We start from the raw sequence: 23,546 nt of genomic DNA on the forward strand, positions 1-23,546 counted from the left end.
ATCACGCTCTGGGCCAAAGGCAGGTGCCAATCCAGTGAGCCACACAGGGATCCCCTAATGAAGTGTTTTGATCTGGTAATAGTCATAATTACTATCTCTAACAGTAACAGTAGCATATAGTTTTTTACTCTTATATACGTGGTATACTTTGACAATAAACCCATTTATATACAAGGATTAACTGTTAAAAGTTGAAGAATCTGATTTTTATACTTATTGGTTGGTAATTCTATTTTACCCTAAAACTGAATACTGAAAAAAAAGTGGGGTAAATATATGAACCTGCAAAACCCTTTAATAACATAATTAAATACTAACCTAATTTATACCATTGAAATAAACAGTTATTTTAAATGCCAGATATAAACAGCTGCCTGTTAAATATAACTGCTGCAAATATACTTTGCTTACTTAGGCAATTTCAAGGCATTCTGCATTATATTAATACACACTTATCTAGCCTACCTATATTACAAAATATTACAGATTATTGCTAAGTATATTTTAGCATTTGCAACCAGAACAATGAATCATTTTTTATATAAAATAGGGTAGTATATTATAATCACTAATATATATAATATAGATCTGTGCATATATTTGGTATCTTTTCCAGTTACACTTACAATAATAATAAACAATAAATAAACAATATTTCACTTCATAAATACTGTCTTTGGCAAGCCTGATTATCACCTCATTTTGAATATTTATTTATTCATCAGTGAGCATGAATCCAACTTTCTTTTATATCATGTAAGATGGCATATTATGTAAGTTCGCTAAGTGTGTATCTTTCCAGTAATAGTACTAATTACATAATAAGCATTAACTTTATTTCTGTAAAGAGACATTTTGTTTAATTTTAATAGGTATTAATTTGTATTGTGTATTAATCTTTTCTGGCATATAAAAGGGCACAAATATTTAATTTTGTCTAATTATTTTCTTCTAGTCCCTACTAAATAACTTTGAACAAATATATCTAATATCAATTATTTCCTGAACTCAAGTAGTAACATCCGCAAACAGAGAACTCAGTCTCCAATCATCAACTTATTCTTAAAATTTATAAATACAGCATCAGAATTTAACATGAAACTCTTTAATACCAAAGACCATTTAACTACATCAGCAATTTAAAATGTACACAGCTATATAAACAAAACTAATCACTGAAAGAAGGGAATACTACAGAGATGGGCAGATAAGGAGGAAAAAAAGAACTCATTCTTTTTAATCTCACCTTTGAGAGAAACATAGAATGAAACAGGGTGAAGGTATGCAATTCTGAAATTTAATAGTATTTCCCTTTATTTAAAATTACATTCCCCAATGTATCCCATCACAGCTAGGCTGATTCCTTTCTAAACTGAAAACAATTTTTCTCTGATCTTTGATTTAAAGGATGTCAAACTTCTTATCAAAAGGGTTATTTGGTGAAGTTCAAAGCAAAAGAGCTTTTAAAATGTTGCTCATATCAGAAGTCTGTTTGGATACTTCGAAAGAGAAATCCATAACTGAAGTACCTTTGGTGGCTCTTTGGAAGAAAAGAAAAAAGACCAAGCTTTTTAAATGAAAAAGGTTCTTACTCAGTGATTCTTTCATCTCTATATGTAAGAGAGAGACTAGAATTCAAAAAGTTCCTAAGCAACAAGGCCCCTTTCTGTCCCATTTAGCAGTTGTATCAGCCTGCTACCTGATGTTATGTAAGAGTTTCCTTCCATTGGGAAGAATTCCTAAAATGGGTACTGTAAAAGCTGGTAAAACTGAAATCTGACCTACTTTTTTCAAAAGACTTCCATAGATTTTATGGCAAGTGTAATTCCTTTTACACTTGGAACTCTCCTCCTTTCAAATAAACTGTCTTAACTGAAATATGCTAGCAACTGCTTTGCTTTTTAAGGGTTAAAATACCAATCCATAAAATATACATATATTTCTCAAATTTTTATTTCTAATAGTGAATGCCTTTTATGCTTTTTGCATACATGGTTTTCCTATCTATTGTATGCTTAGTATCATTCTGAATAATACTGAATTAAAAAACTATCAATTTGGAGTTCATCTATAAAATGTAAGTAGTTAGTCTAATAGGTAAGTTTGGTAAAACACAAATGTAAATTTAAAACATATGTTATTTATAAGAAAAAGATTCCTTGTATTTATAAAGCTGTCATGTGTAGTTTTCAATCTTCCTTTTAAAAATGAACCATTACATTCTTGAGAAGGAAGAAGGTTAATTAATTAAAATAGAAGCTATTGAATAATTTTAAAAAGAGAAATCTAATTTCTGGGTTCATTCAAACTCCCAATTGTCATAAAATAAAATGAGAAATGCATTTCAAGTAAATTTACAAATCAACCACATAGCATCATATTTACAGATATAAAATATCATTCTTATAAATCAAATAAAAGTGCTGTACTTTTCTTAAAATTAGTCTGAAAAAATCACTAATAAGTTCACAGAGATTTAATTTCAAATAAAAGGATAAGAAAGCATACAGCCTTATGGAAATTATATGCACAAGACAGCATGGCACAATGAACACATTTTACTACATGACTTACAGTAATAAATCACTCCTTATATGTATTGGTTCTTAAGACTACTAACTTCATTTTCCTTAAATAAGTTTTACAATAATAAAAAATAGCCTGTGTTTTCCATGCTTAATTTCCCACTTAACTATAATTTAAATTGAATTAAATGAAAATGAAGTGGTTATATATGTTTATAAATAAATGAGACAAAAAAAATTACCTTCATAGCCTAAAGCACATCCGCAGACTTTACACTGTATACCTCATAAGAATGGAGCAAATAGATGCAATAAACACTATGATAATGGACTTCAGTTTCATCAAAATAATCTTATTAACTACACACTTATTACCCTAACTTCAAGGTCCTCAGAGTACACCAGAAATAAAATTATTCTGTGCCCATAAAAATCACAGCAATATGAGACAAGAGATCACTGTGTTTCTTCTATTGTGCCAAAACTAAGGGAAACGCCAGGACAAAAGTACTCAAAACAGGTATTTCCTATGGTTAAACAATGCATAATTTAAGAATAACTAAACAGAACAAAGATTAAAGAATATTCGTGGTAGACTTAAATTCTAGTAATATACACAGAAGGATAAGAATAAAAATAGCAATGATCAATGCTCCCCAAATACAGGCCATCAATCTTTATCACTCTGCAGAGATTTTTTTTTTTAGTATATATTGTTAAAATTAATCATATAAAATTATGATTAAAATAATTCACCCTTGAAAGCTAATATAATATGATAATAAGCTATGATGTTTAAAAAATTTCCTAAATATAAAAATGTAAAATTATAAACATAAAGTACCAGAATTTTATAAATAAAGCTAATATCCTAGGATAAAAGGCATTGGAATGAAAGAACAGTAAATAAATTTATAATCAGTATTAGGGACTAGAAACTATATACTAAAATTCATATTAAGACATCCACATCCTCAGACATAATATATAATGTTCCAGAAAAAGTAAGGAAAGGAGAATAAATGAGGCTAGCCTTACCATTAATGCTACAGATTATAACTGAAAGTTGTAGTTTTCAGTCTTTTTCTCTTCTTTTTTTTTCAGTCTTTTTTTCTACTTCTTTCTTTCATATTATAAATAAGTATGTTCATGACCTTATTTTCTATTTGGCTTAAATGCACAAATCACTTTTTGAAGCACTGCCTATTATAAAAGGGCTATGTCTTTTGTGTATGAAATCAATGGGGAAAATAAACAGTAAAAATTATCCTAGTTATATAAGTAGAACTAAATTCCTAGGAGACTTTAAAGGTAAATGTTAAAATATGTGTTTTTGGCTCAGAAAATATAAATCTAAGGAAAATCCAGGATAAGTCTAATTATACTGAATATACTCAAGATTTTTCTGTATTTTATTTATATAAATGTGGAGAGGAGAAGTAGAAAATGTAAAATTTTTGTAATATATTTATACCCAAGTTCTTGCTTTCTCTCTACCTGGCAGAGCAGTGTATTATAGAAAGTGGTGAGGATGACAGTGTGACATTATGACAAATAGAAATGGAGTCAATGCAAATGCAGTAGACCAATCTAGCTTTTGAGAAGATGATGGGTTTTATGAATGGTTTTATTGAATTGCAAGTAATTAAAAATTTATTTGGACAGACTTAGACACTTTAAAAAACTATGTTCATAAGCATTCTCATTCAGAGACAGAACTTCACTAAAACCTAACTAAAAGATAATACATTTTTTTTTCTAAAACTAAAAGCCCCGATTTCTTAGAAATTGACTTACTTTCCTCTGAAAGTATTATTTGTGAAAGCAGAGGAAAAGAATTAATTTCCTTAATTTCTTGGTTAAGAATGCTATGGCCCAAATTTCCAATGGTTCTGCTAAAGAAGCAGAGCTAAGTAATATTGGCCCATGTTAGTGTCTTAGCCTAGAAACGACAGTGCTAACACTAAAAGTGAAATTAGCCTCAAAACCATAATTCTTAAACAAAAGTTTTTAAGTGTATCATTGATATTTCAACACTTACGGCTATCGTAACATATGTTTCCTAGAGCCCTGCCCGTTTGAAGTAGCACTTCCTGGTCTTTGCTATTTAGCAGCTGCACCAATGGTGAAATCAATCCAGCATCCACACATGGAATACGCATAAATTCTGAAAATAAGAGACATACGTAATTAACAATCTAAATATTCACAATTTACATAATCATGTCCCTTAATAAAATAAATACCTACTATTAAAATGTTTAAGAAGGCTTACCATTTAAAGAGAACATTCTGTTCCAAAGTACCATTATAACTCTATAAAATACTTAATGTAGTTAAGTACACAAAATGAATGAGGTTATATTTTTCTTTGTTGACAGTCTCTGTCAAAAACTAAAGTAAACTCCCTTCTAAAACCTTCTGCCTGGGATGCCTGGGTGGCTCAGTGGTTAAGCATCTGCCTTCGGCTCAGGTTGTGATCCCTGGGTCCTGGGATTGAGTCCTGCACGTGGCTCCCAGGAGGGATCCTGCTTCTCCCCCCTCTGTCTATGTCTCTGCCCCCTCTCTCTGTGTCTGCCATAAATAAATAAATAAAATCTTTAAAATCTTCTGCCTTTCAGCCAATTTACTTTTTAGCTGAGGAGTACAGCCCTCTTTAACTAGTTTTAAAGACATGAGTTACATACTTTAGATGGATATATGTAAAAATACACCAAGAATTTATAAGGAATATGTTTAAAATACTATATATATATAGTATTACAGTAAAATACAGTAAAATATATATATAGTATTTTTTTATATATATATAGTATTTCAGAGGCTATAGAATGAATGGCTGTGACAGTCATCCTTGTCCAAAGGAGTTCCCACTGCACACACCCCTAGTTTATACTACATTAGCCTGTTACCTAATCATAGCTGGTTGGACTGTGACTTGAGGACAGACTATATACAGGCTCGCCAACAGTCTATCAGATGTTCTAGTTCAAGAAATCTGCTAAACAGGACAATAGCAATGAACTAAAAAAAAAAAAAAAAAAAAAAAAAAAAAAATCAGATCCTCTCTTGGTAATTTGAACTCCAGAGAATTGAAAAGTTCCTGGGGAGTGAGGGAAGAACTATCAGGGGAAGGCTGAAAATATGATGCGTACAAAATGACAGTGAGTGAAAAAAACCAAAGTCAGTAGAAGCCAATATGCAATAGAAGGCAGAAACCACTAAGTATTTGTATACTTCTATGTGTGTCAATAGAAGATAAAATTAATTTTGTTCTTTGTATAATGAGTGGATTTCAATGTTGAGGTATAAGGACTAGGCATTACTCTATCTCAATATTAACCCCAATTTATTAACATAAAGCTAATTTCTACTGGAGTATTTTTTTCCTTTGATTATCATGAAACAATAAATGCTTAATAGAATATTTCTATTTCTTTCTAAATCCAGTATTCCCTTTTTTGCTTTTACTTCCCAAACTTACTTGAATTACATACTCATTCAGCATCATCATGAAGTACAGCACTGTGATAAAAACCATAAAATAAACTTTTCCTTTTATAAAATCCACTTTTTATGTATTGACTTATCAAACATTAAAACCCTTACATATACACACTTTCCCCATTTGCAGCTGCCTACAGGAACCAGATCTATTAGAACTTTTTTTTTAACTTGGGCTGCCCAGGGTGTGATCCTGGAGACCCTGGATCCAGTCCCACGTTGAGCTCCCTACATGGAGCCTGCTTCTCCTTCTGTCTGTGTCTCTGCCTCTCTCTCTCTCTCTCTCTCTCTCTCTCATGAATAAATAAAATCTTTAAAAAAAAAAAAACTTTTTTTTAACTCTATAAGCCAAATAAAACCACTGTTAGAGTCTATCTTAATGTTAGACTACATACATCTGAATGTATATTCAGAGTTTGAATTTTCTCTAATAACCTCCCTATAATTATTAACTCTTAGCTTTTTATGTTTTTCTTTAGAAAAATGATGACAACTATGGGACATGAATACATAAGAACCAGTGAATTTTATATGTAGTTTGCTGAATAGACATTTTTCATTTATACTTAGGATTGTCTTTTGTTAAAAAAGATAATACTAGTAACTAACTAATTCTTACAAAATGACTGAGGTTGAGCTTCTAACACCACTTTGTTGGGTCATGTTGCATTTCTGAAGATGTTTTTAAAAGAAGATTCTAATTCACTTTCTCAGCCAATCACTTACAAAAACAATGTGGTGATTAAGCAAGAAATAACTATTTAAATGTATTCCATTTATTTTAATCAGTAGAGGTTAGTGATATCCCTGTAACAAGCCTCTTATTAGAAGTATAAATTCTAAAAATTCTATTATGTCTTTAGAACATAGCTGTCATCTATTAGAGTATAACTGGCAGCAAATTAAAGCAGGAGAATTATCATGAAATTATGACAAAGTATTATAAGACTGGTATTACTAAGTAAGATCAGAGAGGGATGGCAATTCATTTCACAAAAATTTACTATTTGAAATTTCTGAATCTATGTTATAGTTAGTATATAGACTCATTCTTAAGAGAAAAGGCTTAAAAGAAAAAATAGATTTCTGGAAATCTACATTGTAATTCTCATGAAGTTAAAAATGAATCATCTGATCTTAAAACTCAAGTTATATTGCATCTAAGAAGATTCAGATAGCTGTTGGTCTAGGTTAATAAACACCATCTTGAGGTGTTCCATTCTCAAACTAGACCTGCTTCACGAGTTCTTTGTCATCTCAAGGTAATCACCACTGTCTATTCAGAGCAGCTCAAATCTTCTTGAAGTACACGAAATATTCCCAAACCACTAAGAATCTCAACAGTTATGACCAACTTAATCCAAGCACAGCATAGTGACTATAATTACAGTAGCTTAGACATCTAGGGACCAAAAAAAATTTACCGATACAGAACTTCATTGGAATTTGAAAGACATTTTGAGAACCTCTAAACAAATGAAAAAATTTTCACTTCAATTTTTTTTTTTGGTAACACACATGAGCAAGTTGTTTTACTGGATCAAAAACACCACATACTGTTACTTTACAATGCCATCTACCATACTGATTACACAAATGAAGCCAGAATTTTTTTAACTTTTTCTTCTTTAAAGTATAAAATATGTAAATTACTAAAAGTCCTAAAACTAGTATCAAACTTTGAAAATTGAAGCACATTAAAGATATTACATTAAGTATGGCTTTTCCTTCTGCTTAAAAACTGCTTTAAGAAGTCAGTGGCTTTCTCAAACTAAATTAAAATCATGTGCAAATACTTCTGCTAAAATACAACTCTTCCAAAGAATCTCTCCCTGGATAGAAACCATCTCTAATAGGATGGATTAGCTATTATATAATCTAAGCTTTGCTGATATTTTTGTTTTTCCATAGTATTCTTACATGGAGATTTAAGAAATAAACATGTCCCACGTAGGTAGGTGCAGAAAACAGAACATATATTCCAGCTGCATTGCTGCAGTCAAGTACCAATGTTAGTAGAAGAGGCCAGACCAAAAAAAAAAAAAAAAAAAAAAGACAGACAGAGAGAGAGAGAGAGAGAGTTTACCTGGGTATAATACAAATCAACATACACACTGCAAAAGGTGAGCTCTCCTGTGACAATGAAGATGAATGACTCTATGGTGAGCTCAAGAATCCTCTTAACAAAGTAATACATGACACATGTGTGGCAGGAACTAGCAACACTTTCCTTTAATTCTACTTCGAAGGAATGGAAATGTATGAACAGAATGACTATAACTATAGTCATTTTAAACAATTATATGGGAAAAAAAGTGAAAAAGAAATAGAAAGAAATGGACAATGTCTAATCTACAAAATTAAAACATAAATTAATAAAACATACTGACAAGTGAGGTGTAAAACTGAAGATGTTCCCAGCAGAAAAGCTCTTGAGGAAAACCTCACCATTTTTGGCTACTTCTGCTATGATGTTAGCTACTTTGGCTGTGCAGGAAGACTGTGGAATCAACAGACTTGCAAACAGCTGAAGTATTCCACTTCCTTGGATTTTTTCACTCGTTTCCATATCTGAAAGAGACACACACAAAGAACTTTAGCAAAAATCTTCAACACTAATACTGACAACTTAATCTACAATAAAGTTTTCAAGAATTTGCACTATCCATAACAGAAATTAGTTCAATATACATTCAAATATATACATTTATATAAATATATTTATAATCATCAATTCAACAAGCAGCTTTTATCTTGAGGTTTTATTTGCACAAACCACTTTATAATACAATGTTTTGTCAATCTAAAGTCAAATTATAAAGAAATCATTTCTGAATATACCATTTGCACACCATATTTATGTTTTAATGTTAGTTCCAGCTTAGTCTATTCAGACTAGGAATGCTTTTGTTCTACTTCCCTTCTGAATTCTTAATGGCATATCATTATATATATGATTTCTATGGTTTCCTACATGCTATAGCAATTTTTAAAAAGATTTTATTTATTTATCCATGAGAGACACACAGAAAGGGGCAGAAAAATAGGCAGAGGGAGAGGCAGGCTCCCTTCAGGTATCCTGATGAGGGACATGATCCCAGGGTCCCAGGATCACACCCTGAGCTGAAGGCAGACACTCAACCACTGAGCCACCTAGGCATCCAGCTATAGCAATTTTTAATAGCAATTAAATGAACAAAAAACCCACCTAATGTCATTTTATATGGGATCATACAGAGGAGACTATAAAGTTCTAATAACTACTGTGTTTTTCATAGAACTCATCCAAATAACCACTAATGAAGAAGAGAAATAGTAAACAGCAATGAGGCCATAGTATTCAGAATTCTATTTGTTGATATAGAAATTTAAAAGTCCCCTACTTCTTTTCTTCTCTTCTTTGTTAAAATACAAATATACTTTCTATGAAATCAAGCCACTCATGTACCTGCTATTGAAAGCATGACCTAATAAAAGACAATAAAACACGGGAATGATGATGGAAGTAAAGAAAAACTCAAGGAAATAAAATTTAAAATTACTATTTGATTCTGAACAATGAAGAGGAATGGCATGTGTTTAAAGATAGAGTTATAAAGCTCAGTAAAACTTAAATCCAATTTAAATTCAGTCCTTTGTATCCTTTACATCCTTTGGATATACATAAAAACAAGAGGGAACTCTGCAGACTGCTTGTTAAGTAAATGGGAGCTGATGTGATCAAGAGAGAATTAGGAAAATCATTTTTAATAATTTGAGAGTCTATCCCCTAGACTCTTTATAGTAAGTGCTGATTACTTAGTATAGTGTTCTTCAAATTGTGGGTCCCAGTCCATTAGGAATTCTGGCTTGGTGAACAAGAACCAGTAATTTGTTAAAGAGAGAAACAGAATTAACATCTGCTACAATAAAAGAGTAGGAAAAAAATTTGCCCACAGTAAGGTAAAACAAAGCAACTTTAGTTTGAACTATGTGTATGCCCATGTACTACTCTATGTAAAATTCATCTCTAATTATATATCTGGTCAAAAAAATTAAAAACCACTGTTCGATGCACCGTTGACTATGCAGGATTCTGAGCTAAAGAACCTTAATATTCTTTTAACATCATCAGGAGAAGCTAGAACTATGAAGAAATAGTAAACAGAAAGAAATAGAAATAGAAAAGAAATAGAAAGAAGAAATAGAAGATTATATGGAAGAAGAAATAGAAATAGAAATATGAGAAATAGAAAGATTAGAAAATTTGAAGAAATAGAAAATTATGGAAGAAATAGAAAATTATATGGAAATAGAAAATAATAATGAAGAAATAGAAAATTGAAGAAATAGAAAATTATATGGAAAAATATACTTCCATTGATTTATTACCTTAAAAAAAGGTTATTTGCAACTGGTTATATGTGGGTGCTCACCTGTGACATTAGTACTACAGATCAAACAACCAAGATTATCCAATGTTGAAACTCCACCCATGCACTTCCTGCTACTATCATAAGCCTAGTACATTTTCATACAGCTAATACTATTTTAGTTTCTTATATTTATGTAGTATAATAAAAAAGATATTTTCAAGATTCTTTATAACAGCCTTATTTATTAGGTGAAGAAACAGAGCCCAGAAAGATGAAGTAAACTTGTCTAAAGTTACTATCATCCTAATCACAGAACATAAATAGCAACTTCAGATTTTTTGACACTAACAAATCAACATGTGTGTTACCTGGCATCCACTGGTGTGTGTGTATGTATGTGTGTGTGTATTTTTCTTTTTAAGAACAGAAAACTTACTTACCCATGAATAGAGGAAACCTCCCCTTCTGTGTGTAGCTTTTTACTATGTTTCTTATAGTTCAGATTATTACAAACATAAACTACCCATGGTGGCACTTAAACACAGGAGCTGTCCTTTTGGCAAGCATATTTATAAAATGCAATGTGACATTTGCTTTCGTTTCTTGGCTAAAAAATAAGTTTTTAAGGTACTACCTGAAAACTGGACACCAAATTTCCATTAATTGATCCCCCTACCCCTGGAAGAAACAAAAAATAACTGAACTCAATTGCCATATAAAAACCCTTGCTTTTCTGACCATTGCTACCAGAAGATGTTCAACCCCAGAATGCTGGGGCACACTGCCCCAGGGGTCCTGTCCCACCATCTGCTGATGCTAGGATGACAGCAAGAGTCTGGCATAAGGCATGAATCACGATTAGATGTGACGCTGAGGCATTTGTGTGTGTGTGTGGAGGCGAGCAGTTAAGTGAAAATCACCCATGCATGTCTCATTTTAACCATAACTGAAAGAATGACTTAACATCAAAGCTCAACTACCAGGGGCAACGGAGGAAAAAGAGAACAAAACCCCCTTACATTCTTATGAGAACTGCCACAGGTTACAATCCAAGGAATTGGGAAAATAGTTGTAATAAGATAAAGATTTGGAATGGTACTTTTTTAATGCTACTGTCAGAGAAATTAAAAGGGAAAAACATTATCCATTTTTTTCATATAAATCTGATTTACAATTTAGAAAAATCTAACAGTAATTCTATTAACCTCCTAGCATGTGGATTCCTGAGTAAGTTTCAAATACAAATTAAACAGCTGGGAATTATCTTCTTTCCTTGGCATAAAAACATAACCAAATACTGCATATCACTAAAATGCCTCTGTACAATAAATAATTATAAAGTTGCAGCCTTCATTTCATACATACTTCCTGCACTGGCATTCTACTGCATCTCAAAATGTATATTTATCTGTGAACTAAAAGATATTCTCAGATATCTCTGAGTACTCTTGAAATAATTTTAAAAGAACTTTAAGAAGTAGTCAGCGGTTAGTATTTGCAATCTAAATGACTGGCTACTTGTAAACAAATCACACACTGTGATCAGGAGTCTTAAAAACAACAAACAAACAAACAAAACAAAACAAAACAAAACAAAACAAACCCAGGGAGACTTTTTATTATCTTTAGCCAGACTACTATTGACATTTTAACTACACTCCTTTTAAAGGTATGTAGGAATCAATTCAGTATCTTTCTCCTCCTTCACATTTAGGTGCAGTCATAAAAATGTTTGAGTATGCCTACAAATTATAAGCAGCTGACAGTCCTTGAATTTTGAAGAAGCCATATATGAAGGACAATTGCTACTCAACAGTAGTGTCTGTGGGAGCAACTACAGGAGTCATATCCATCCATCACTGTGGCCTTGCAGTTCTGCAAGCACTCATTCTGTCCCTGTAGTCCTATGTTCACACTCCACCTAACCTCCTTGATGGCAAGGAGGCAACTTAGTTATGAAACTGCCAGTGACAGAAAGAACAAGAGAAAAGTGGGCAATTGGGTCAGAGAAACTTGAAAGAAGAGTAAATCAAGAAGCCAGGCCACAATGTCAATGCCATACAATGCCATATAGGAGAAGTTAAAAGAAGTACTCATATAACTTATCAAGGCCAATAAATAACCCAGGAGGAGAGAAGAAGTGGAATCAGAAGGAACCAATAATTTCTTCTAGAAAGACTAAAGTTCCCAAAAAAGCTGCTAAGTAAATAAGTTAAAATAACTGGCTTTACAATTAAACACTTTTCAGGTACATTACTAAGACAAGCTGAATTTATGATGTCAGCAGATAGACTACACGAGAATAAATTAATGGAATGCATCTGATAACCAATTTAAACTCTAAGTTAGAAAAACAAAAATAATGACTGCTATTACTGTAACGCTATTAGATTAAAAATGTATTTAGATTAGATAGTATTGTTTTAGAGTAATAAAAAGTGTTTGAAGTTTTACTTAAAGTTATATGAACAATTAAAGAGCCGATATCTTTACATTACATGTCCAAGCGATCCTTATGACAGACTATGAAGAAAAGACGCAGATTTCGGATTGACTGCAAGGACCAAGAATATGACTCATGACTCAAAGGGCCATGTGTCTCCTTTCCTAGGGAACTATGTATTACTTCTCAAAGGGTGGATTTTTAGAATATGGTTTAAAAAAAAGACCTGGCCCTGTGTCTAGGTGATTTGACCCAAATGCAGGGCATCATTTCATCATATGTGTGTATACTACCACACAGACAAGTTCCAAATCCTCTCTTCTTTTATCCAACTGAAAACAAAGAACTTGCACTTGGATATGCCATAGATATGTAAAATTTAATACTCCAAAAATCAAATTTATCCCTTTCCCTTAAATTCATTCTAGTCTCTATCTCAGTGAATGGCGGGGAACCCATCTAAGCCAGAAACCCTAGAATGATTATAAACTTGTTACTTTTAGTAAATGCCTTTCTACCACCCACATTTAATCAGAGTGCAGGTTCCATAGATTCCATCTCACTAGCATCTTTTGTATCTGCTTTTCTATATCCACATTACTTCAGGTTCTCAGTTCTGACTTTCATTAAATCCAATAGCCTCCTCAAGAGTCTCCCTAACTTCAGCTCCCATCCCCCATCTGTTACCTACAGTAATAACAAGATAAACTTCTAGAAATATAAATTTCATGTCACTCCTCTACTTCAATCTTCAAATCATCAACCATAACATTTAATGAAACAGTCAAGCACATCCATCATATTTCCCAACCTGTTTCCTGATGCTCCCTCACTGACATCCTACACTCTAGCCATACTAATCACTTGTAATAATCCAAATTAATCTTATTTTATACCTCCTTACTGCACATTTCCCATCTGAAATGCCACCCCCCCACACACACACACTTTAGGTAATTCCAGCTCAGACTCTGTGTCTTCACTTAAAGACAGCAGATTAAAAGCCATCCAATCTTTCTAATGATATCTGACCAATATAACAACTACCTTAAATTCATATTGAGTATTCTTTTTAAATTTCAAGGTAATTTCAAATGTATTCTCATTTTATTTATTTTTAATCTCATCATTTTGAAAAAAGTCATATAAGGCAGCATTATAGTTTTTCTTTATATGACAGTTTTCTTCATATGACAAGTAAGGCCACATGATAAGATTACATTGGAAAAGGAAGAAGAAACCAGTTTCTCTGGCTCCAAGTCTAGTGTTCTTCCTACCACAATTTACCAAATTTGGTGATGACAATACTTTGACTAGATTTACCAAGTTATTTTATGAGACATATTTTTATCTGACATATTTACAGGAGTAAGAACTAAAGTAATACAAATGAGTGGAAAAAGGCTGTATAGTATTTTGAAATAAATTGAGGCAGTGACTGAAGGAAAGAAAGGGAACTAAGTATAGAGAAAGTGAAGCAGGTTTAAAATAGATTTAAAACATATAAGAAGAATATGCTGAGTATAAGAAGATTAAAGTAAGGGCCTGACAAAGAAGAAATTATTATTTCTAAAAGAAAATGGAAGTATACGAAGTAGAGGGTAGGGAAAAAATGGAATTTCTTTCACTGGTGAGAAACTTTTTTTCCTCCAATAAGGATTTTAGGCAAATAAAAGGAACATGAGATACAGGAAAGAAAATGTATGCAGTCATGAAAAGAAAGAGGGCATAACAAAGACCCATTTATAAAATGACTCACCATCAGAAACAGGTCTTACTAAGAGAGTAAGTTGTGACAGTCATTTTATAATATTACAATAAATGATTCTGATAGTCTTGCAATCATTTCAATTCCAGGAATAATGAAAGCTGTGGGAGTGGGAGAAGCTATGTGTTTGGAAATCACTGAAAGAATAATCAGTGAGATCTACTAGTTTGACTCCTTTCCTTAAAATTACCACTAACTAGGTCATAAAATAGTTGCTAAAAATTAAAAGTTCTGTGGTTAAAAAATAAGAAAGATATTTATTGAGAAACTAAACACCAGGAAGAAATGTTTAAATGATTATAGTAAAAGCAGAGTGAGTATATAACCATAATTGTTCACTTAAAAGTTTAAAGTACTCAAAATACGGTCCTGATAGTAAATGTGGATTTCTTCACTGCAAATTAAGACAATGAGGTTATAGTAAAACACAGTGAAGGAATATTTTCAGTAAAAGACCCATCTCCACCCTGCTGTCAAATACCTTAGGTGAAAATATAAAGAAAGCAAAAGAGATTTGACATTGTAGGATTCAGTAGGATTCTTTAAAATCCTTATTTTATTAATGTTTACTATAAGCCTATAGGATTATACACTGTTTCCCAAATAAACAATCATTTCTTACTGGAGCATCATTAAAAAAAGGATTGATCCAAGAAACGCACTTAACAAAATAATACTAATGTGAACAAGTCAGTGTGATATAAAATTTATTCTATTTTTCCAGGAAAACAAACAACAAAAAGGTACATAGAAAAGGAAAAAAAAGTAGGGAGTCACTTAAAATTGACATTACTGGGACGCCTGGGTGGCTCAGCAGTTAAGCGCATCTGCCTTCCGCTCAGGGCGTGATCCTGGAGTACCAGGATCGACTCCCACATCAGGTTGCCTGCATGGAGCCTGCTTCTCCCTCTGCCTATGTCTCTGCCTCTCTCTTTCTGTGCCTCTCATGAATAAATAAAATCTTTTTAAAAAATTGACATTACTATAACCTTGGCCAAAGAAGATGGAGCTTAACAGCTCACAGTATCAAACTGAGTTGTAATTAAGAAATGTCCAACAATAGATAACTACCATTGTGGCCTATATATCCAATAGAGCATTTTAAATTCATTAGAAATATCTTAAAATATTTAGCATCATGAATATATGCTCAAAAATGTTTTTAAAAAAGGAAACTGTCATGATTGAAATTTTGTAAAATAAAAAAATTACAATAAAAGCATTTTCTTTATTTTTAAGTTCTGTACCATATGCTGGCATTATTTTATATACAGAAAATCTATTTTAAACCTATATATATGAGGACATATTGCAAGTAACAGATACTATTGTATATTCCAATATTACATTACAATAGAGGAATTACTAGCTTACAATTCACATAATTATAAAATCTGAAAGTATAGTGAACTTCATGAGTAGTTTCCTGCTCCTGCTCCATTTCTCTGAGCTCTCCTCAACTTTCTCCTCTTCTGTTTATTGACATTATCAGGTAAGTTTGTATCATGGAGGAAAAATGGTTGTACCGGTTCCATGTCTTATAGGAAAGCAATACAGAAGTCTCTTCTTTCCCTACACCTCTCCTCCCCACTTCAAAATAAAGACCAAAAGTACCATGGCTCACATGAACTGAACCAATCTGATTTAATTAACTTGGCCAGATGGATTGGCCATCCCATGTATTGATCAGTTTAGGCCTGCAATTTTAGTGAATAGACGCTGTAACCCTGGGGGTTGAGATTGAGGGTCACCTCTCCGAAATTTCACAGCTTCCCCCAAAGGAGGAGTGTTTACGAGAAAAGGAGAAAGAGCAGGGGCCAGGAGAATCTTAAGTAATAGTAAAGATAAAAAAAAAAGAAAGAAGAATTGTAGAGACATGGCATAAAAGAAGCAAAGAACTGATCAAGATCTGTAGTGATTTACTATTGTTTTATTTAGAAAGAGAAAACAAATCCAAGTAAAATCAAATTGGCTTAAGTAAAACAAAAGTTTTTAAAGTGTTGTGGGGGGAAATTAAATATTTTCTTTTAAGTGCAGTCTTAGACAATAGGAACTAAAAGTTAGTTGCCTATTTTTTAAAAGCCAAGTGAGGCTCAAGATATAGGGTTCCAGGTAGAGAATGAGTAAGTCACATGAATAAAAGAGCAAAGAAATGCAGTCAATGATGCTATAAAAGCATGTAACAAGACAGACGGTACCTACACTTGGGGTGAGCACAGCATAAGGTATAAAACTCTCAAATCCTAAGTTGTACACCAGAAACTATTCTAACACTGTGTCAACCATACTCAAAATAAAATTGAATGAATGAATTAACTAATTAATTAAGACTTGAAAACAGGGAAGCAAAAAAGAAGATATTATTAACCAAGAACAAATTTGGTCAATTTCCCAAAGGTTAAAGAACACCTCAGAACAGATTACTTAATGCTGAAATGATAAATAATCAGTAATCTTATATAAACTTTGGTAGAGGTTCTTAATTATTAGGGGGGAATGACGAGATTATATGCTGTAACACAAGAGTAGTAGGCTATAATATATTTTGAATAAATATAGAATAAATTCCATATTTTAAAAAGTGTGTGTTTGGGAGACTGAAGAAAGAAGTCCTACCCTGAGAAATGAATGGAAGAAATAACAAGCCAAAGCACTTCAAGAAAAATAACATACAAGATTGTCAGTTGAAATAGTAATTGTTACAGAATAAGTCATGAGAGATTTTGAGAGACCATAAATGATTTTACTTGTGTTTAGAGACATCAAGAATAAGAACAAAGAACCAACTGGTAAAATTCTGATAATTCTATTCAAAATAAACCTAGCACTACAATTGCACTGAATTATTTTGAAAAGAGAAGAATCAAGTAAACTTCTCCAACACTTTTCAATATACTTTGTCTACCGCAGTAACAAAAAAAAACCCAAGAACACTAAACTTTAAAAAGAGAAACAGACTTCAGACCACCTTAACCTACCAAAAAATGGGGATAAGTTATATGTTGGATTTAATTACTGCTCATAACATAGTTACTAAATAATGGCTCTTAAAACACATGAGATTGAAAAGCTATCAGTAAACCAACAGACATCATACATCATGAAATGAAAGCTGTGAGGAAACATGTACCACATTTCCTGAGAAACTTCTTTCCTTAAGAAACATATGCTAGTGAAGGAGTAGGATATCACCATTACACATAATGTAAGTTACATTATTAACATCTGTGAAGTTTCCTAACCAGTCTAAGGAAAGTTACTAGATTCATGCATTGAGTTAGCTTTAAATACTAAGTATCTACCACATCCTAGGCAAATGGCTAACAAGATATATATTTACCTTGCCCTCAAAGAGTTTATAGTTCAGAGAGACAGACAAGTATAAAAGCTGTTATAATATTTTGATTCAAATCCCACTCTGTACTTAATGTACAGAGGCACCTAATCCAATCTGCCAAATCTTCATATTTGATGATCATCCGTTGTTTTAGAACCTCATTTCCCCCACAAAACTATCATTTTCTGTATTTTATTGCTTTGTTAGTCCATACTAGAATGGACGGTATTAGAGACCAAGCTAGCCTAGGCAAAACATTTATCCAGAGTGGCTAGAATCAGGATTCAAGAATATAGCAGATATCACAGAGTGGAAGTAAAAGGATGTATCATGAAGTCTGTTATCATCACTAGGATCCTCACCATACATTTTCCTCTCCTCTCACACACAACTCACATAAAACCTTTGTGGCCACTTAAGGTTCCATGATAGCTTAGAGAATAAAGAAACTAGTTTGGATCATAGAATCTTGTAGATATCAGAATGCTTTTCCAAGTACAATATTTCAAAATGATCTTCTACCTCAGCCCTATCCTCAAAAACAGCCCTGACTCTCTATTCCCTACCACAGTTATACTTCCCCAATCCTATCACCATAATAACCAATTATCCTGAGATTATCCTGAGAGTGAAAGCAAGACTGACAAAGTGACCTTGGTTACAACTTGGAGATATTTGTGCCCTAAAAACTTAAAATGCTCTTTGTAGACTTCAGGGAATGGTGGGTAATATGTAGCACCCTAAAATGAGTGCTGAAAGTTTTTCAAATTAGTCTTGGATTTACCAGATATTGTGAGGTAACTACTTAGGTCTCCATAATACTGAAGACAAATATCAAATTGTAAAAATTCTACAGACCAACAGTGGTAAAGGTCAAGGCAAAATGTTCTAAGAGAGAAATCAGGGCACCACAGGTGGCCCTATCTGAATGGTGAGAGAAAAAAGCATGATGGAGGTCGTTAACAGTGCCTAATTCACAGAGCAAAGGGGGAAATATCAATCAAAGAATTCACTCTGCCAAGCAGAGAGGTTGAAAAAAAGATCATAAATGAGAAAATGGATGACAATTTCCCAAGCTATACAGAGCACAGTAACTGGGAAAAGAATAATTGTGAGATGGTCAGTTAAAAAAACTTTCCCATCACTTCTTCAAGCCTCATCTGAACCCTTCTTTACTGTTCCCTTTGGATCCCTTAACTAGCGTATACAAACACCAGACTCCCAGAACTCTACCTTCCTGCCTTCACTGAAGCTGGAACCCTTCTCTGAAGACTTCCATTGAAGTGCTCTTAAGCAGAACTCTTCAACTCTCTTTTCCTCCCCTTCTACTCCAAGACTCAGGGCTCGGAGCTCCAGCTGGCATTTTCTTAGCTCAAAAATATCTTTTCTAAACCATTTGTCCTCTAGCTTCACTCAAAAACAATTTCTAGGGCAGCCCCCGTGGCGCAGCGGTTTAGCGCCACCTGCAGCCCGGAGTGTGATCCTGGAGACCCAGGATCAAGTCCCACATCAGGCTCCCTGCATGGAGCCTGCTTCTCCCTCTGCCTGTGTCTCTGCCTCTCTCTCTCTCTCTCTCTCTCTCTCTCTCTGTCTCATGAATAAATAAATACAATTTTTAAAAAAAGTTTAAAAAAAAAAACCAATTTCTATCTTTTCAACTTCTACCATCCGGTGACACTGTTCTCATCACTATTATTTCAATCAAGTACACTGGATCTTATTCTTGAGTTCTCTCTCCTCTCAATTCCTGCCATCATTCTGAACAACTCTGAATCTACATAATGAAGTTAATAAGTTGACCTCACATTCCCTGACTTTAATAAGTTACCTAATTCTCTACTGCTCTTTAACAATCCACCACACATAACACCCAGGGCACTGTCCCCTTCATCATTAGAGAGCTGCTCCATAGCTAAAAGCTTAAATTTGGAAATCACTTTCTAATCAGTCTTCTATTTTATCATGTATTTTATTTACTTATTAGTATGTGAATATTTTTTAATCTCACTGAAACCTCTAGTCATTCAACTACTCCTTCTTTTCCCAATCAGCCCTTTCCATGACTGATTTCATCCCTATTACTCTGAACAAAAAGATCAATGATTTCAGCAATTCTAGTATTATCTCAGTTTCCTAAAACCCTATCCATCTATTTCACCTTGCCATTCAATCCTGGACACTGGATGAATCCAGCCACATACTTCTTCCTGTTCTCCAATTTTAAAATGTTATTAAGTATGATAGCTGGTACCACACAAATTCACATTTTACAATTTTAATTGTACCTTCAACATTGCTCAGTAATCCTTTTATTTATCTCTGGTCACTCCCCTTTCACATTTCCTAAGCCAGCAATTCTAAACATTTACTATTCTCTATATATGCCATGTTCTCCATCATGGTCAACAGATAACCTTTCCTGATAATTCAGAGTGCAAGTATTTTGTTCCTTCACATCTAAGCTTATCTATGACATTACCTATCCTTATCTCTTATTTCTAAGAAAAGCTGTCCTCCTCTTCCTCCTTATTCTTGGCTATCCCCCAACACTTCCTTTAATCTGCCACCACAATGATCTTTTCAAAACACAAATCTGATTTATATTTGCTTTTGCGGATTTCTCTAACAGGGTGCTAAAGATGGAATGTTTATGGCCTCCTCCCCCAACCTGCCATTCATATGTTGAAACCTAAACCCAGTGTGATGCTATTAGGAGGTGGGGCCTTTGGGATATTAGGTCATAGGAAGAGTTCCCATGAATTGGACTTGTGACCTTACAGAAGAGACTCCAGAGAGATGCCTCACTTCTTCTACCATGTGAGTTCTAGCAAAAAGACAGTTGTCTATGAATCAGAAGTAGGTCTCACCGGACACTGAATCTGCCACTGCCTTGACTTGGACTTCCCAACCCTCAGAACTGTGAGCACTGCCACCCAGTCAGTGGTAATTTGTTATAGAAGCCTAAGGAGACAAAGACACATGGCATAAAAGTCCTTTCATAGTTTGAACCCTTACTCCCTTTTCCATTTATCATCTCTTGCATTGTATCCCTCCGCCCTTTTTTTTCCTGGCCGCACCCAACATGTTTGTTTTTAATTGAACTACATTTTCTCCTACCACTGTGACTTTATGCATATTGTTTCTTTTGCTTGGAATGTTCTTCCATAATCCTTAGGCCCTCTCATTACCTGGGTAAGGACACTATATTTTCAAAATCCAGCATGATGATTCTGCTTATTAAATTCGCACCTCTCCTCCGATACTCACACACAATGTTGTAATTGTTTCCCAAGTTCTTGGCACTTGTTTGATAGTTGAAGACTTGGAAGTAGATGAGATCATTCAAAAAATTTATTTTTGAGTCCCTACTATGTTGGGAACAAAAGATAAACAGGATACAAATCATATCCTCAGAAAAATGTCTAGTAAGAGAAAGAGAAAGGTGAATAAATTATCACAATTCAATGTGACTGATACCACAGTGAAGTTATATATAACAGATATAAATGGGAAGCAATCACAGCTCCATAAAGATCACAGAAATTTTGCAGGGCTTGCAGGGCTCTAGTGTTACTCAAGATATTATCCCTGTTATTTCACATGTGAAAAAATTGAATCATATAAAAGGTAAGGTCATTTTTCAAAGTCACAGAGATATTTTAAGCTGTAAATTAAAGACAAAGAAGATACAGTCTAACAAAGTTGGTAATTCATTTACATGAAAGACAAAGCTGAAATTTTTAAAAAGAAAATTCAGTAATAATGCTAATAAGAAGGTAGCATTTGAGCTGAGTTTTGAAGGGCAATTAAGCATATTCTAAGCAGAAAAGGAGAAAAATATATCCTACAAAAAAGGAATATGTGAAAGCATTACTAGCTGAGGCTAGAGACTCTAAATTTGTAATAGAAACATTCCATACAACTGGGTGATTTTTTTTTTCTTTTCCCCAACAGCCAAAGGCTACCAGAACTGGGAAGCAGAATAAGTAGATGGTTGGTATTATTCAAGATTCAAAGAAGAGGCAGGTAGAAGAAGAAGTGTACAACTATAAAACACAGATTTATCCATGGGATCCAGATGAAATGTCAGTCTCTATGTGACACTTTGGCTCTTATAATACTTGAATCCAGCTCTCTATTTCCCCAATACTTAGTAATCAGCTATACTACATAATGTATTAAACTGTATTAAAATTTATCTATTACTTGTCTATTTGAGCTCTCCAGGGCAAAGTACCAACTAATGTATGGTGGTACCAAATTAATGCTACTTGAATAGAACTGCCCTGCCCTTAAAGAGTTTGTAGCTGAATAAATGAAAAAGGCATACACAATTAATATATGCTAAGTTCAGAGGGATGTATAAACTGTTATAGAATACTAAAGATGGAGCAACCAGGTTACATTTATTGATGCTGTAATAGTTGCAATTACTTCTCACAGAAAAGAGGGTTGAGTTTATAGGGAGACTGCCTTATATTTTAAGAATTCTCACATCAAAAATGAAAGTTTTCCTGTAAAATTACCTATCACTAGCTCTTGCAGAGACTAAAGTTTTCACTTTGCATTAAACTAATCAGGCCTTAGATTACATGTTTTCAAAGGCAAACATATGCAAAAATGTTCTTTAAACCTTCAGAAATCATTGCAGAAAATTACCTTGCCTTTATATCATCCCTCCCACATGCACAGATCTGAAAGAAAAGATGATCAATCCATAACTAAGTTATTATGAGCCATATGAAAACATTCTGTTTGCTTCTTTAGTACAATGAATAGAAAAGATGTGTAATACTTGACTATGGGAAGAGAAAATCACACGCATCTAAAATGAACTCACCTCACAGAACATTGTGTGCTAAAATGTAGACTTTGAATCTGTGTTTTAAAAAAAACCATTACACTGCCTCTTGGAGCTTCATTTTGGGATTTATCCCAATGAATATTAAAAAACAGGTCATTGAAAACCCAGTAAAATCAATTATAGATTCTTGTGTGGAAAGTTCTAATACTAATACATCATTTCTCACTAATAATTGTCACACAATCCATTTTGATACTTCAATAGGATATATACTCCACTTGTGATGGTTACTTTAAGTGTCAACTTGGCTGGGCCATGGTGCCCAAGTATTTATTCAAACATTATTCTGAATGTTTCTGTAAGGGTGTTTTTGGATGAGATTAACATTTAAATACACAGAGTGAGAGTAAAACAAATTGCTTTCCATAATGTGGCTAGGTCCTATCCAAACAGATAAAGGCCTGAAGAAAACAAAAGACTGATGGTCTCCTTAACCCCTTCTTCCCACTCCCCCACTATATACCACCTCCCCCTTCCCAAAAAGATGAAATTTTGCCAGCAGACCACCTTCAGATTTGAAGAGCAATATCAGCTCTTCCCTGGGTTTCCATCCTGCCAGCCCACCCTGAAGATTTTAGATTTGCCAGTTGCCATAATCAAGTGGCCAACTTCTTAAAATAAATCTCTCTCACCCCTACACACACACACACACACACATATATGTATGGGTACATATACACATACATATATCCTATTGGTTCTATTTCTCTTGAGAACCGTAATATACCTCTGCCTCTAGAAAAGAGGATC

At 33.4% G+C, this 23,546-nt stretch overlaps 1 protein-coding gene across 17 annotated transcripts in view; it reads right to left on the minus strand.

Annotated features, from left to right (window-relative positions):
- Positions 1–23,546, minus strand: part of RAP1GDS1 (Rap1 GTPase-GDP dissociation stimulator 1) — a 153,861-nt gene that overhangs the window by 81,803 nt on the left and 48,512 nt on the right. For 15 of the 17 annotated variants that reach the window (XM_072755603.1, XM_072755597.1, XM_072755604.1 and 12 more), the window contains 2 exons: positions 8,478–8,600; positions 4,567–4,692 (listed from right to left, as the gene is read on the minus strand). In XM_072755603.1, coding sequence (XP_072611704.1) covers positions 4,567–4,692; positions 8,478–8,598 — 247 coding nt within the window. In that variant the 5' untranslated portion in view covers positions 8,599–8,600. Of the gene's footprint in view, positions 1–4,566; positions 4,693–8,415; positions 8,601–23,546 lie in introns of all 17 variants that reach the window. The other 2 variants (XM_072755601.1, XM_072755602.1) reach the window with 1 other exon arrangement.

Source organism: Vulpes vulpes, chromosome 4, assembly GCF_048418805.1.
Source record: "Vulpes vulpes isolate BD-2025 chromosome 4, VulVul3, whole genome shotgun sequence".
NCBI classification, from domain to species: Eukaryota; Metazoa; Chordata; class Mammalia; order Carnivora; family Canidae; genus Vulpes; species Vulpes vulpes.